Here is a 17,694-nt window from a genome sequence, read left to right as displayed (position 1 = left end):
ATCATACATTCGTAGGCTTGCCCTTCCTAAACTTAGGATAGGAAAAGCTGTTATGCCTGATAGCAAGGGACTCATCTTTAATGGCTGGAGCTGAAGCAGAAGCAGTGATTTGCTCACAAATGAGTTATTAGTCAACTATTTCACTGAATTTAAGGGCAAAAAATGTTCTTCTGAATATCTAGTCTATGTAACAGAAAGCATAGAACTACACACATTTCTTCCGGCCTCAAAGCTGTACCTTTTGATTTAACTCCAGCATTGCAGCAATGCCTCTCATAATGTATGTCTAGTGCCTTCTGCCACCTCCACCTGGCCAGAGATGAGGTTCTCTGTTGCAGAATTTTTTTCCAGTTTCTGAAGTGATACAGCATAAAGGAGCTATTGAGGGATAGAGAACTACTCCCCAACTTGGATTGTTTGTTTAAAAGCGTGATGTTTGACTTCCTGGAACAAACATGAACAGAAAAGTGGTTTGAGCCCACATACAGTGAAAAGATATTTTTCTAGAAATATGGATATAGTAAATAATGAAAAGCCAAAAACAAACTGAGATGAGTGGGTGGCAAAATTCAGGGGAAAACAGCCTTCTGCAGATATGAATTACAGAACTTTTGGATGCAGTTTTTTGTTTATGCTGTCTGAGTATTGTTCATAGAAGGAATTTAGCTAGAAGAGGAGAAAGGCATTTCGACCTGATGTTTTACCAGAAAATTTCTTGCTCCCCTTCTCTTACCAATAGCAAGCGGTCTCATGGTGTCTTGTGATATTTGCAGGGTGATACTCAATTGCAAGAAAATGAGCGTTTCAACATGTTTGAGAAAACAGGCATCCAATTCTTGGAAATCCAAAATGCTCAGCTTGCTGATTCGGGAATTTACACATGCACAGTGGTAAACAGCGCTGGGAAGGCATCTGTGTCTGCAGAGCTCACCGTTCAAGGTACAGCAACTATCTTACAGGAGAGAGCACAAATGAGCCACAGACATTCCTTTAAAATGCCTTTTGTTGCATTCTTAGTATAAGCATTCACTTTTCCTGTTAGCTTCCTCTTTTTTTATTAAATGATACTGTGACAGCTTGGAGTGTGCTACAGCTGAAAACATTGTTTTGGTTCAATGGGAAAAGGCTATCCAAGTGCTTTAAAACTTTCTTTAAAACCAACTTTTTTTCCCTTTTACTGAGATTTTGGCCTCCATATGTTTTGAACATAGATTTTAATTTCAATGAATGGAAACCTTGCACTTGTCATTATAATCAGTAATTAATTTTTTATTTGTTCAGTACCAACACCAGATGAACATTCATACCAGCTCCCTTTGGGGAAACATAATTGTATCTGTATTTGTAGAACCAGGAAAGTAAGTAATGGGGCCCTTACTCTAAACTGTAAGAGAGAAAAAACAGCTTAATGAGGTTAAAATTCAGGCTTCTCAGTTCCCAACCCTGCCTATTTCACTGCTGTTAAAGGAAATAAGTGTCTTTGTATAAATAGTTTAGGTTGTTCTATTCCATATATGCATTATCATATACAGTTCATTTTGGACTTTGATGCTTCTTAGGGTGCCCTTTGCATCAGCCTCAAAATCATAACAGCCTTCAGCAACCACACTAAAGAGGAATTTTGTCAGTCAGTGGGTAAGCCGTCACTAGACCCAATTAAATAATTAAGTCAACAGCTGCTGGCTTGAGCTGCAGTCATAAGATCCGTGGGCTACATGCGCACCCAGCAGTGAATTTTTTGAGGCAAGATTTTTAGGTTCACATCAATGCTGTCACTCTGTAAGTGATCAAGAATATAAATAACAAGAGGATTTACATTTTGGATCCTCAGAATCACAACTAGCCTTTACAACTTAAAGCTGTACATTTTATCTGTAGGTTCCAATCTGATGAAGCCATTGTAGAAGCTTCTACAGGTTGCCTGTTCAGCTGATGTTTCATAGAAAGGGCCATTTTTTCAATAAGCCTTTTTTTAAACATGAAACTTGATCCTTTGTTGCTTCCCTGAAGCGTTGAGCTTTCTGTTGTGTAACGGGTACATCTGCCCTGAGAGATGTTGCAGAACTGGGGTCACAAAGTCAGTTGTGGTATATGTTTGCTTCAGATGCTGACTACATCTCTGAATAATGCGGGCATTCTTTCTTGGATTAGTACAGGTCAGTAAAAAGGGCACTCTCTTGCAATGTACTTGACTAATCGGATGATTCCACTTACCTAACCACAATATATAATACCTAATTTTTTCATTATCAATTAAATCAGCTCATAAGAGTTGCTGCAAGATGCTAGCAGACAATCAAGTGGCTCAGAATTACTACATTTTCTTTTAAATCCATGCAATTTCATATATAGATAATTTTGTTCCAAAAGCTACATTTTTTCCCCCAGGTTCCCATAGTGGATAGTGGAGAGGGAGGGGAAAAATGTTCTTTTGATAGACAGGGTTGCATGGTACTGTCCTGTCTGTAACTAGCCGTTATTCAGCTTCCTCTTCTGCATTTATCCAGTCTCTTTTCAGCTTTAATTTTTATGTGGAGAATTTCTGTTACTGTTTATTGACAGGTTTATTGAAGTGAGGTCAATGGGTTATTTCCCTCTCTCACTGCAACTTTTGTGTGTGTGTGTAAATAGATTCTTTTGGTCACTCTGAATGGTGTGGTAAGTCCAAGCATGTAGATGTGGATTTTTACTTGCAAAACACAGTGGAAATCAGGATATCATCCATCACATGTTTTTGTCTTTTCCCTGAGGCAGACTCTGAAAGCATTTTTATGGAGTATTTGTTGATGAATTGCAAAATCCATTATCTTGCAAATTCATTATTACATGTCTTTCTACTGTAGTTTCTAGTCTCACAGATGACCACAGCATAGACGTAACTTTGATCTGACCAGGAGAAAACAAGCTGCATCCTTTAGTGTTAACTAGGGAAAAGTGGATAGATGTGGTTGGTACACAATCTGGAGTGGTATTTCTGTTCTTCCAACTATTTATTATCTCATGCTGCCCCCAAGAGAAACAAATACTGTCAAGGTCTGGGAGAATGCATGGAGGATTACACACATATGAGACTGACCGAACAAAAGAGACTGACTATGGGCAGGTATGTGCTTAGTTATTTCAATGCAGCTGGTGAGGTACCTTGGCAAATCAATATAGCTCAGCAGTGTTCCCAGATTTCCTGGTGGTCTTGCAAAGTGAAGAAATGTGGTATTAGCTTTTGTGTTATTCACGTTAAACATGGTAACACTTGCTAAACAGCAAGTGAGTTGGTAAAAGTTTACAGGTGGGCTCAGGTTTGGGGAGTTTTGACTACTGTTAATTTGGTTTTTCACTGTGGGCATGCTCAGGTGTAGTACTGATGGTTTGTTTTTCTCCACTTCTACAAGCTGTGTGGAGTTCCCATAAGATTTGATGAGCTGCCTCCCAGTTGCAATCTCTTCCTTACTTCTCTTCCCCAACAAGGAGTCTTTGAGGTTCACAGAACCTTTAGTTCTCAAAGCACCAAGACCTCTTTGTGTTTCAGCTGAGCAGCTTGCTGTTGTCCATATCAAATTTCAGGTGTGGTGATAGACAAGCTTGACTTCTGTGGATTGAAAATATGAAGAGTGAAGGTTCTTAAGTATATTATTTGCTTAAAATATTTCAAATTTATGGAATACTGTACAGAATTGTATGTATAAGTTACCTGTTTTTTTTCTTTTTGGATTTCAGGTCCAGATAAGACTGACACATACACTCAGCCACCATGGTATGTTTTTACTGGAATACTTGCACTAATTTTGGCATTTACAGCATGAGCCTTCCTCACAAAGTGATAAATTTTCGAGGGTCGGTCTGTATTTAGAAGTTAGAAAATGCTGGAATGAATTTCTCTCTTACTGTCAAATTCAGCTGTCCTGGTAGACTCCTACAAAATAACTTGGTGGAACTGGTGGCAACACTATGAAATGCAGAGTTCTAGTCTGCTTCAGAAAAGCAAAATTTAGATGGATTTATGCTCACTGTTCCCATGTAGCCAAATAGTTATATAATCTGAACAAAAACTATGTGAGGAGAAATTACACTCTGTACCAAATTGGTCAAATTTCCTTTTTGGAGTCAAAAAAAATGCATGCATCTTGTCAGTACTGAGCTGGTTGTTCTTTGCTGTCATAAGCAAAATGTGGTATAGCCATGGTCTTTGCTGTTGTCTGAAAATACACACAGAAGTATGGTTAAAGTAGTAAGAAACAAACAAAAAATCATATTTTGGGACTTTATCAAGATTTTTGAAGTTAAATGACCATAGTAGTTTTGCGTCCTCCATTTTTTTATTCAAAATAAAACAAACAAAAAAAAAAGAGAGGGAGATGTAATGTAAAATGTAAAAAACTTGCAGTTGTAACTGCAAATCTCATAGGTATTATTTCCCTAGTACATTTAACTCTGGCTGAAGAAAGTGCTACACTAAATATCCTGAATCTCCCTGAGAGAATAAGTCAGTGGCACTAAATATAGCAAAATAGAGCTGGGCTAGAAATTACTTCCCATATTCCAAATATGTTCCAATTCTGCCTTGGAGTAATACTTTGGAAGTGTGAGAGACAGACACAGTGCTCTACAGGTAATAGCTTAGTGGTCAGGGCAGTCAGGTTCAGTGAAGGAAACGGATTCAAGTCTCCAATTAGTCAGCTACTCTTGTGCCCTCTTGTGCTGCTGAGCAGCAGATCCATCATAATTCTGAGAAACTCTTCCTAATAAAACCGTAGATGATATTGTTACATCCATTCAACTGACTTTCTGTTTTTTTTTGACAACCCCCCCCATCTCCCTCCCCTAGACTGAAGTCCAGTTTCCTGAGCCGTACTCTTCCGAAATCACCTGAATTACAGGACACCATAATTAGAAACAGTAAATTCACTGCACAATTTACATTTTCATTTTCCTTTAGGGAGCTATTTTATGTGATGTTTTGAGCTACAATTATACGTGGCCTCAATTTATTAAAACGTGAAGTAGTGTTACATCATGGTCATCCCAGGGTCTCGCGTAATTGCTCTCTGTCTAAAGTAGCATATGCAAGGTTAGTGTCTGACTCACAAAACATGTTAAAATCTGAGCAGTGGATTTATATCCAGAAAATCCTCAGTTGAGACAGTGTCTGAGCACTGGTGACATTTTTATGAATCTTTCTCCTTCACCTTTTTCATCCATGTTCTTAATCAGCGTGAAGGAAACTAAAGGCTAATTAGTTCACCTTCTGGCTAAGGGCTTGTACATTTGTATCATTGCTGATAATAATAATTAGTATTTATACAGTGTCATATATCTGTAAACTTATCCTTTTCCTTCAGCATGCCACCAAAACCAACAACACTTGCTGTTAAAGCCATTGAAAATTCAGAGTTCAAACAGGCAACTAGCAATGGCATTGCTAAGGAGCTGAAATCCAGCAGCACTGAACTCATGGTTGAAACCAAAGACAGGGTGTCAGCAAAGAAAGAGACCTTCTATATCTCCAGAGAAGCCAAAGACAGTAAGCTGGGACAGCTCCAAGAAGCCAATGCACTATCTCCTCAAGAACCTAAAGAAGGAAAAAAGGGATTTCAGGTCTTGCAGAAAACTTCAAGCAGCATCACACTACAAGCTGTCAAACTGCAACCAGAACCAAAGGCAGAGCCCCAGGCTACATTCGTCAGACAGGGTGAAGACAGGAAAAGGGCTGTGCAGCCCCTGATGTCAACTCAACAAACCCTGTCTCTGACAGGGCAGGTCAGTCCAAGGAGCAGAGAAGCAGAAAATCGATCCGGAGCCCGGAAGGCTGTAACAGAGGAGAAGAGGGAGCCTCTGGGAATTCCCCCTCAGTTTGAGAGCTGTCCACAGAGCCTGGAAGCATCAGAAGGCCAGGAGATCAAATTCAAGAGCAAAGGTAAAGGGATGAAAGTTATCAGAGCCATGGGGTTATTCAAGTTCCCCTTCTGTGTATGGAAGCGGGGAAGCAATTCCTCCTTCATTGCAAGATGTCCTTCTCTTAAAGCATTTTGGAAATAGATGCAGAATCTCATGCTGTTTCCACAATACTCTTCACATTGAAATTTTCAGATCATCCCATGCCATAGCGTCCATCTCTTCCCCATCTGGTGTTTCCCCAGATGTAGTCAATGGCACTCGTTCTAGGCAGTAGTGTTAGGGCTTCTTATATGAGGGCACAAGAGAGAAAATGGATGGTATACTTTCTAGAACTGTAATTAGTTATATTTTGCCCTTGAGCCAAAAAAATTATTAGATACGACACTACAATCAGTCACTGCATTTCCCTTGTGTCATCTACTTTTACTCCTCATATTTGGTCAACCCAATGCTGATCTGAATGCTTCTTAACAGCTGAAATGATAAAGTCATAATTAAAAGGGAGGTTTAGAGTTTGTTCTGCAGAATTTGACTGGATTTTAATCTCTCAGAAGAGTAATGGGAGCTGCATTTTGCAGAATCCAGGGAGTAGATTTTTTTAAATTAGAATTTCAGTAGACAATAATTTTGAAGCGTTTTTCTGCTATTTTTTTAAATAACATTCACACTTCCAAGTGTTCCCATGAGTGAAAGAGAAATTGGTTTTTATGTCTCTGGAGGAAAAAAAAATCACAACAAAACCATGGTTATTTATTTCATTTCTTGATAGTTCTTGCATTGTGAGTAAAGAATACAATTTATCTCACAAGCCCACACAGTAAGGTGGGGAGAAAATACTCCAAAGATCCTGACATCTTTTGAATAGTTTACTTTTTAGGTATATGAGTACTAAGAACATGGATTACTTTTCATCAGAGCTTCTCAATCACTTTGCAAAGTTTAACTAATTCATGATCCGGTTTGGTAGGGAAGTATAGTCCCTACTGTACAGAAACCGAGGAGATCATTCAGTTCTTATTGAAATACATTTTTGTTTGGCTTTGCACCCAAGGCACAAACTCTTGTCTGCAAAGGCAAGGCATCTGTAGGGAATGTACAGTGGAATGTCCCTAGTGCACTTTAATAAGTGATCTGAGAAACTTTCCCTAGAATGCTCTCTGCAAAGGGTGACCAAGGTTGCTTTCACAGGCTCTCTCTGCCTCCTGGTTGCAATGGACAATGGAAATGTTATTACACCCTGAAGGAGGCTTCTGATTGCCAGGCTGTCAGATCAGCAATGCTTCTGGGTCTGTACAGTTGCTACGAAGCATCCAGGTTCTTTGACACTTCAGGGCTTGTTTGGTTTTGATCCCCAGCTTTTGGAGGTTCTCCCACCTCCACTGTTCTGCACTAATTGTCTGTGGATTCCAATATGCTCCTTCTCTGCTGAACAGGAAATAGAATCTTTTCTGAATAATAACTTCTAGATTCTAGTGGAGAAAATTAACAGAAAAAGGACACTTCCTGCTTTCTGATGTATGCAACAGGCATTCAGTTTTCTGCCCCATTTGTGGGTGTAATGGTAACCTGCCCCCTTCCAAATTTTTTTTATGGATTTGTAGCTGGATTTAGGGACTGCCTTCCCTCCCCCCAAAACCCAAGGAATTCCTTGTTTTCCTATTTATAGTCATTTATATCAGGTGAAATCCTGCTCCTAGCTTAGGGTTCCTCTTCTTAATAAGTCACTCCCCTATCCTTCTATTTTCTCCATTCAGAAGCCTTTCCTGCAGTATATCATATCTCTTTGTTGTGGATATTCCTGCCTTCTTTTACCGTCTGTAACTTCTTCCAGGCATGAGCACTCTTGCTGTAGTGAAATGGGTAGAGCTGGGAAGGAACATCAGCAATGTGGAAGCCTTGTTTGCTGTAGTAAGTGAAGGATGGGATGGGAGACTTTTTGTGGCATTCTTTCCTAACCTCTCCGCTTTGCTCATCACAGCAACTGCCCTATGAAGTCCAGACCTCCTTCAGCATTACTAGGAGCCAAATCTGGTTCTCTAGAGCTCTGACACTGGCAAAGCAGGCAGTGAAGCCACAGTTGTTTTGCTTCTGCTCCCTGAAAGTTTACTGTCCTAGGAAGCTGCTTGCTTTGCCTACATCTGGACCCTAGTCTGGAAAAAAAATACCCAGAATGACAGAATGCTTGAGGTTGTAAGGGACCTTTGGAGGTCATCTGGTTCAGCACTCCTGCTCATGCAGCATCACCTACAGCAGGTTGTTCAGAGCTATGTCAAGGTGGCTTTTGAATATCTCCAGGGAGGGAGGCTCCACAACCTCTCTGGGCAATCTGTGCCAGTAATTAGTAACCCTCACAGTGAAGAAGTATGTACGTTTAGAGAGAACCTCCTGTGTTTCAGTTTGTGCTCATTGCCTCTGGTCCTATCACTGGACAGCACTGGAAAGAGCCTGGCTCCATCTTCTTTACACCCTCCCTTCAGATATTTATATACATTGATGAGATCACCCTCAAGCCTTCTCTTCTCCCAGCTGAACAGTCCCAGAATAAACAACCTTAGCGGTAGGTACCGTGGATTGCAAAGGTCTGCTAGGTGCTCTGGGAAACCAGTCTAGCAGGGTAGGAAGGACTGGGGAGACATTTCTTCCTTCCTCCTCTAATATCTCATCACATCCATTTTGTCTGTATTTTTTAGAGAAACAATGTTCAGATAGAAGTGATTGGGATTTTTCAAGTTATTTTAAAAGATAGACTGGCCAAGAGGTTTTGGAAGATCAGAAATATCAAACTGTCTTTTTGAAGATAGTTTTGTGTATTAATTGCTCATTAAGGTTTATATAATTATGTGTGTGTAAATAATACCTATTTTATACTAAAGCAAATAATGGAATTACACTAAGGGAAATACCTGTTCATGAAAATTCAAATACCTCGTTGTCCAGTTTCAGGGAAACCAAAACCAGATGTGGAGTGGTTCAAAGAGGGTGAACCAATTAAAGCTGGAGAAGATGTCCGAATATTTGAAGAAGATGGGATTCATTGCCTGTGGTTAAAGAAAGCCTGCTTGGGGCACAGTGGATCTTATAGCTGTGCAGCTTTCAACCCGAAAGGTCAGACTTCCACCAGCTGGTTGTTAACTGTCAGAAGTAAGTAAGCTCTTGTGAGCCCACTGAGCTGCACTTTGAAAACTGTGGCTGGGGTTTTCTAAGCTTTCAGAGGGCGGTGGCTACAAAATTTATATTACAACTTGTCAATGCAGGCTAATTCTGATTCCTAGCTCTGTGAATAAGGTGCTGTGGGATGGCTGGCAAGCCACATTTTGCATCAGATTCCATTGTGACCTTTTGTTTTTGTTGTTTGTATAGCTAAAGCCATACCATTGAATGTTTTATACACAGGAGACCTGTTCTCCACTGAGGTTTTCTATTAATGCTTGTATTTAATGCAGGTTGCCAAAGATTTTATTGTTGTTACGTTTCGTTTCTTTGGAGTTGTTTAGCATTTCTATAGAACACAGCGTATCTGAAATGTTTTGCAAGCACAAACCAATCCTGTGCAGTAAAGCGAATAAGAAGAAAAGGGAAAGGAATGAGAATTGTGTTCTGATAAATTCAAGTACCTCTCCCAACGACAAATTATTTTGAGCTTGAAGGCACTGTCTTGCTAGTCTGGTTGAAAGATTTGTTGGCTTCTTAGCAAATCCTGTCCTCAATTCTAATCTTTTCACCTGGTTTTAGGCTTTTTCCTGGAGGTATGATCATGTTTATGCAACATTACTCTATTTGCTGTGCCTGAGGTTAAACCAGGATACCCAAGATCCTCTCTTTCTGTCTCATGAGAGACCTGTAAACTGCATCCTTAAGTCACTCTGTTTCACTGCCAGCCAGGGGAATCTGGGACAGGGACTAGAAGACAGACAAGAAGAGAGAATGATTACCCTTCCTATTTGTGCTGAGCTCTCTGGTAACATGTTGTGTGCACTTCTAGTGCCTGGCTGCAAATAGTGGATTCTGGCATAAAAAGCCACCACCTAAGATACAGCTTGAGGGCTGGCAATGCATGCCATGTAGTTTATAGGGGAACCATTCCTTTCTTCATACCAGTCCATCGCTCAAAATTATTTCTATTCCCCAGTAAAACATTTCACTATGGTTAGCTCAGCCATGTCTCCTAAGCATACCTAGAAAAAGTCAGTAATTGCTAAAGATAATTTTGTCAATTTGGGTTAAATGAACTGTTTTCATTTTGGTTTTGAAGGGCCTAAAGTCCAAGAGATTGCTCCATGCTTTTCCAGTGTCTTGAAAGGATGCACTGTGAGTGAAGGGCAAGACTTCGTGCTGCAGTGCTGTGTAGCAGGCGTACCTGTGCCTCAGATCACCTGGCTCCTCAATGGTAAGGACCCCCCTGGTCTGCAATACATGTTTGCACACGTTTCCATCCGCAGCCTCGAATGCCACCCGTAGCAAGGCTGTGAATACTGCACAAAGCACTCTGAATCACCGTCGTACAACCCACTGGAATATTTGAAGAAAATCAGTGTGCATACAAGTAACACGCACGAAGGGTTGCTTTCTTGGGCATTTTTTCTCTTACTGCAGTTCTCCCGTATGTCCAGCAGGGGGCTCTGGTGACAAGCTTGTACGCAGCTGGTTTTGGGGGTTTTTTGTTACACTCAGCTTTTCACCACGCTGCAGCAAAGGCTGTGTTGCTACTGTGTGCGGAACCCTGTGCTACCCCCACTCCTTTGGCACTAGCCTCTGCTCTGAGAATAACGGGTTGCCATCATGATATTGCAGGCATAATAAGTTCTAAGCAAAATAAGTGCAGTATATCACTCTTTACGGTAGGAAGGAAAACGATGCCCAATTCCATCCTTTCATCAGCCAAACAGGTCATAATTGGTATTAGCAGTTATGTCCTGAAGATCTTAAAATCCAGCTTTTCTGCTTGCTTCGTTACTAGAAATATGTTCCTTGAGATTCTAATTCTTGCCCAAAGCTGACTAAAAAAAGAGGATAAGTAAAATATTTTTCTCTTTTATCAGACTGTATAATTAACCCTGCCCTAATTACACAACTGAACATGCACGTTTCCCTTACAGTCCTCTCTTAATATTGGGCCCAAACATCAGTGTTTTGCTTAGATTCCAAATTATTATAGAGATCCAGAGACTACATGCTTTGTCTAAGGTCTCTTTCCATTTAGAGTCATATCTATTAAACACTAGACATTTATTCAGCTTAAATGTTGATCACCTCTATTACTCCTGAAGGGCAACTGATTTTTTTGCAGACTCTCCCAGGCTATCTGTGTGTATGTGTGTATGACTTAAAGACAAAGAACAGCATACTTTGCCACAAAGATATTTCCTCCAGAATTGTTTTTAAAATTAATTGTTTGCATATGATCTCTGTTTCTCTTTAGCTGTTCAGAGTAAATGGGTTAATTGAAAAAGGTGGCAGGACAAATGAACCATGCCCTTGAGATTGGTATGTTCCCACAGCCCAGTCTGTTTCCCTTCCCAGTAGCTCCATGTCTAGAACAGAAAGGCCACTGCCTTATTTACTACATGAAACATGTGAGTAAAGGCTCTGACACTCTTCTGCTGGAAATAAGTTGTTTCTCTGTCTGAAGTCTACTCTGCAGTTCCTCCTTTGCAGATGTGATTAGAATCACTGTTTTGCTGTGTAAGAATTGTGTCTTGCAGCACAGGAGGAGCAACTCTGATGCATAGGGTGTAATTTCATCTTCATGTTCCAAGGGTACCCCCTGCTCATGAAGGTTTCCCTTAGTCATTGAATAATGTAGTTATGCACAGTTGTCTTCCACATACAGAGCATCTTCCTGTTTCAGATTACTTTGTGTTACAGTTCATTGGGCATAGACACAGCTTCTCCATTGATGTAACCATGTTCTGTTTTGCTAACCAGAAAACTGTTGGCTCCTGAAAAATACAACCTAGAGATCAATAAACAACATATTTCTGTAGGCCTCCAGTATGCATTGTGCCTCCATGCCTTTTTCAGGATGTTTGTTCTGATTTGACCTTTCTTCTCACTAATCTCAAATGAGACTCCCCTTGTTCAGGTATAACCATGTTTATATTGCATCCAAGCATGTCATGGTTTAACCCCAGCCAGCAACTAAGCACCACACAGTCACTTGCCCCCCTCCCCTCCTGTGGGATGGGAGAGAGGATTGGAAGGGTGAAAGTGAGAAAACTCGTGGGTTGAGTTAAAGACAGTTTCATAGGTAAAGCAAAAGCTGTGCACACAAGCAAATGAATGCCATTGGGAGGCAGGTGACCAGCCATCTCCAGTAAAGCAGGGCTCCATCATGCATAACGGTTACTTGGGAAGACAAACACCATCACTCCAAGTGTCTCTCCCTTCCTTCTTCTTCCCCCAGTTTTATATGCTGAGTCCGTACATCTTATGGTATGGACTATCCCTTTGGTCCATTGGGGTCGGCTGTCCTGGCTCTGTCCCCTCCCAGCTTCTTGTGCCCCCTCATCCTACTCGTTGTTGGGGTAGTGTGAAGAGCAGAAAAAGCCTTGAGTCTGTGCACTTTTTCAGAACTCCATAGAAAAAAAAATCACATGGGGCAAGATGTGTGAAGTTCACAAGAAAATATCAAATGCAAATTGTCTTCTAAGCATGAGAATGATAGCAAACTAGAATTAATTTTTGAAAGAAATAGTAAGAAAAGTATGCATATTTCAGTGAAATAATGAATGTAAAGACCAAGCTTTCAAATCATCAGAAACATGAACAGAAGGCTGCTTTGAGAAACAAACAAAAAATAGAAAAAAAGCAGAAGTCTCTCCTAGGCTGGCCAGCTCTTGATACTGAACCACCTGTATGCTGTCCAGTCTGCCTTCCCACAATCTCCAAGGTATCCACACCACCTTAGAACTAAAAGACTTGCAATAACTTCCTGTACAATGTTACATACAAGTACCATTTTAGATACTGAGCATTTTTACCTACTGTGACTAAACACAAATATAAAACATTTTCCAAGTCATTATATAGATTGACTTCTCTTTCAGGTCAACCAAGACAAAAAATATGTGATGTATGCTATGCATTGTTTGTAATTACTTCTTAACATCTGTGAGGATGTTGTCCTTCCATATTCATAGACACTGCACAGATAAAATCCACAGTTCAGTCAGGTAGTTCTTACTTGAGCTCTTACTCTTCCCTGCAGCTCTACCATCTTCAGTTTCTTTCTTAGATTTTATCCCTATTTTAATGATTTAAAGCATTTTTCCAACTTCTTCAAGATGGTTCTTTTGTCCTGTTGCTCTCACTCTGCCCCTTATTTTAAGTTTCTTTCTGAATTTGCACAGATTTACTGGTAAATTCCCTGAAAGTAAACTTCTTGTGTTTTAGTTCAGGTCTCACCAAAGCCTTACAAATAACTTCTCACATGTGCTCTCTGTGACAATACTTCAGTATGTAACTCCAATTTACTTTAGCTTCTTTAAATACTTTATTGGTAACTTCTTTTTAAATTGCAGGAATAAGGTCTATATGACTGTATTTTAAATATCTTCCTTTTCATGATGCTTTCCATGTGGGTTTTTTTCCCCGAGTTGAATTGAAGCTCTTCCTGCTGAATGTAAGAACAGGATGACCATGACTTTAGCATCACAATTCTTTGAGCAGCATTTGGTTTTAGGATAGCTGTCTGATCTCTCCAGAACGCTTTTAATACATGGGCCAGGGTAAACTTTCCTTTCTTCTGGCATAACATGCCAGAAGGAAGGTATTTTTTGTTATTGTTCCTGCTGCCAAGCTGTCATGGAAATTTGACTGTTCTGCCTCTGGAGAAGGGAACATTTCACTACTGGGAGAGTTGTTTTTATTAGATCAAAATATAAGTACAATGGACATAACTTAGAATCTTGTTGCTCATTATTCCTCAGGGCTGATATAGTTTTGTTTTCTGGGGTCTGATGAAAAGGTTGTTCTGTAAATTAATGCACTACTTTGTGAACAGAGCTAAAAAATTGTCACAGTTTTGTTGGGGCCTGGAGTGAAAAAGAGGATGGCCTGAAAAAAAGTTGATGACATGGTGAAGGAGAGCGCATTTTCTTTTTCCACACAGAACACTTACCCTATTCATTTGCTTATTTACAACAGAAATAAAAAAGCATTGTTCTGTTTTTGATGATGCAGCTTTTATCTTGAGTGTATTTCTGATATAGTTATCATCATAGCACCATTAAGCATCATTAATAGTTTCAATGTCAGAATCCTAGACAGGATCCCTGTTAGATTAGATATTCTACACTCAGACCAGGAAGGCAGTCCAGTGTGCCATGTCCTCTTACAGAAAGCTTTGTCTGCTTGGGTTTTCAGCTGTACGTGTACATATTTGAATGTAATGTTATTCCCACATGCAAAAAATACGTGATTGCACCTAATAGTTACAACAGTCTATGTGTAACTGAGTGAAAGGGAGCTCAAAGGAACAAGTAATAAGAATATATGACCTGTGAAGATGGTGGAGAGAATTTATTCTGAAATTGGAGTCTTCTGGGCAGTTGATTAAATGTTCACCCATTTTTCATACAATAGAAAATTTGTTAACTTAACAAACAGATGACTTATAAGAAAAAAAAGAAAAACAGGATCAACCACCACATTTTATAATACATGTAATTATTGGATCATGCTGATTTTGGCACGTGTTTGTATTTCAGAGTGAAATTACATATGCAGATAGATGGTGCATAGATAATGACTGCCTTCTGATTTTGTTAGTGTTGAAAATCAGAGATGAGAGAAAAATCTGTTCCATCGTTTAATTTATCCTGTTCGTAGTGCAGAGCTGGTTCTTAGAAACCCCAGAGCCTTTGTCGTAATCTTTTAAAGTAATTTTGGCAATGAAATAAATTTTGATCTTTCCTTTTGACCATGATTTCCCAAGTGACAGATATCTTCGATTTAGTTCTGCACAATTTCTCTGCATTTTCACCTTCTTCTCTCAGATGACCCCAATTTCCTTTTCCAGCATGATGTTTATGCACAGATATCAGGCCCTCTTCAGCATTGCATACACTGGGAAAGCAACCAATGATGAGTCAGTAGTGGAAACTATTTAATACTGGGAAAACAGAATGCAGCAGCATTTCAGAAAGTAAGGCTGAGATTGATGACAGTTCCTGAAACAATGGCAAGGCAACTTTAACCAGTCTACACTAACATTTAAGCATGTTCCAAACCAATTCAAGGAATCAGTTTCTTAAAATAATAGTTCTTCTTTAATAGTCATGTCACCATAGATCAGACTGTACCTCTGTTACCAGACTATGCATACCGTAGTATAGGTTGACTGCCTGTGTAAATCAGCCTCTTGGCTCCATCATAGATTTTGCTGTCTCTCTTGGAATGTCTTCCACTACAAAGTACTTGATGGAGGACTTCAAGTGCTTCTCCATGCCCAACAGGTTTTGCACATCTAGACAATAACACTAATATCTAGTTTTAGGCAAAGTACAAGATGGAGACAATGTCTGAAGCATACACAGAAGACATTTCTTTTCTTACCCACCTGAAAGAGAATCTACTCAAAATACAAAGATAAACCTTCTTTCTCTCACTGCTACTCAAGATAGCACCCAGTGAACCTAATGACAAGATTTGTCTGACAACCATATTCTGCTTGTGCTGGGGATGCTGCTGTTTGTAGTCACTAGAGAGCAGGGGCCATGCGCTAGAGAGCAGGATTTGGCTCTGCACTTTAATATACTGGCTGGTGTTAGGCATCCATATTTCACTGAAATCAGGAATTGCTTTTGAAACTTGTGGCCGATGTATTAAGACAATTCTCTTCCTTTCTGTCTACAGACCAGCCAATTCAGTATGCCCATTCCACTTTTGAAGATGGAGTTGCAAAACTGACTGTCCAAGATGCCCTACCAGAAGATGATGGCATTTATACCTGTCTGGCTGAAAACAACACAGGACAGGCATCTTGCAGTGCTCAAGTCACAGTCAAAGGTGAATATCTCGACCTGCTGTAACGACTGCAAGGATATCAGCTGTAATCTTTTCTAAAAAACCTTGAATCCTTAAGAGAGGTGGTTGTAAATGGGTTCTGTGTTTTTTCTAAGCTGGGTACCTTTTCTCTCCTTTAGAGGTGGGTGCAACTTAAGTGCTTAAGGACTATGAAATGTAAGGTAATATGCATGTTTCAGGAAAAAGTAGTAATGCTGTGACCTTAGCAAGAAGGGCTTAGTGTGGTACAGAGCAGAGAGGCTAAGTTTTGGAAGAGGTGTACCAGTGTAGGAAAGGACTGTCGCTGCTGAAAGAAAAATAAGGTCAGTACCACCAGTATCACCCACCAGGCAGAGTGCATTGTGGTGAGTAGGCAGATGCTACCCCTTTCTCTTGAAAGGCAGAGCACAGCGACCAGTGCCAGGGACTGCAATTATGATAGCGAATGCCAATATTCTTGTTTTGCTACCAGGATTTATTAGAGATAATTCTGAAGAGGTATATGTATCAGCTAATTAGGATCAGTATATCTCTAAATAAGCATAATGTTGACAGTGAAAGTACCAGAAGAATGTTGCAGTAAGCAATTGAGGTGATCTGTTGTCTCTGAAATCTGAGAGCACCCTCTTTGCAAATATCACTAATTTGATACCCTCAGTGCTGATTTGAGACAGCTGATTTGTCCATGAAAGCCATAATTCTGCATCAGGATCTGAACAAACACAGTTTAAAAGACCAGAGATGGCAGTGAAGACAAGAGGTGATAGAATTCCATGGGTAAATTGAACAGTGAGGTCATATCAATCAGTATTATTGTCATTATTCTTAAAATTTCACCTGGAATCAGTTTATACAGGTGTTCCATGTTATGGAGATAAAAGTCTCTCTCCCTCAGACTCCCCCTCCCCCTACAATCAAGCCTGTATTTGGTATTTTTCATCTGCAAATTATTTTTTCCTGAAGTTATGATAGTTTGGCACTGCCTGTCCAACGGACTGTTGAGTGACAGTTCCCGAGGGGACTAGTCCATTTGTCTATGACCAAATAATACCTGCTCCAAATTCATACACACAGCTTGGTGGGAAATGTACCCTGATCCCTGGGATCGCATGATTTGTGTTTGTTTGCCAATGTTCTGTGGTGTTTGTCTACAGCACTTCAGTGATATGCATGCCCCTATTCTGTCTGCATGAATCTGCTTAAAACTCTAGACAAGCTTAAAATGAAAACAAAGTAATTCTGGTAAACCTATGAGTTAATTTCTTGATTACCAAATTGGAAATGCAGTCATTCCTTCCCTTCCCTCCCGCTCCCAAAAAAAAGGCATAAAGTAGGAAAACACTGATTTAAAATGAGCCTGAAATTAATCTGTTCTCAAAGCTGTCATTTATAATTTCTCTGAAACATTTTATCTGCATTAGCTAAGGGGCAATCAAGAGTGCTCCACCTCAAGGGAGCTGTCTTTGACATGGGACTTGCTGATTCTTCAGTGGGACAGAGAAGCCAAAAAGACAGCCCCTTTCTTACTAACTAACCATTTCTGAATTATTTTAGGGTTGACATACAATGTTAACGTGGGAACAATAGTGAGCTAGCCTTCCCCTAGGCTTGTGTGCTCTGCTGAGCTATTTCAGGCTGTTGCATGAGTTGGATTACTCCTGTACTTTAGCTAGTCTGGGGCTAGAATGCTACATTGCCACTATTAGGGGGAATTTGTTCCTCCCTTTTGCATCCCATTCTATTTTCTGGGAGTCATGGAGTGTGGGTGCAAGAAAAAGAGCAGAACTAAGGACACGC

General features: G+C 40.0%; 1 protein-coding gene across 1 annotated transcript in view; it reads left to right on the top strand.

Moving 5' to 3' along the window:
• MYLK (myosin light chain kinase) overlaps positions 1–17,694 on the top strand; it is a 216,420-nt gene that overhangs the window by 96,516 nt on the left and 102,210 nt on the right. Inside the window, exons 6-11 of the mRNA XM_056348444.1 lie at positions 774–939; positions 3,715–3,751; positions 5,337–5,911; positions 8,830–9,033; positions 10,145–10,279; positions 15,748–15,900. Of these exons, the coding sequence (XP_056204419.1) occupies positions 774–939; positions 3,715–3,751; positions 5,337–5,911; positions 8,830–9,033; positions 10,145–10,279; positions 15,748–15,900 (1,270 nt within the window). The remainder of the gene's footprint in view (positions 1–773; positions 940–3,714; positions 3,752–5,336; positions 5,912–8,829; positions 9,034–10,144; positions 10,280–15,747; positions 15,901–17,694) is intronic.

Source organism: Falco biarmicus, chromosome 8, assembly GCF_023638135.1.
Source record: "Falco biarmicus isolate bFalBia1 chromosome 8, bFalBia1.pri, whole genome shotgun sequence".
Lineage (NCBI taxonomy): Eukaryota > Metazoa > Chordata > Aves > Falconiformes > Falconidae > Falco > Falco biarmicus.
Note: the sequence above shows the minus strand (reverse complement) of the source record. Positions and strands in the feature narration are given on the sequence as shown.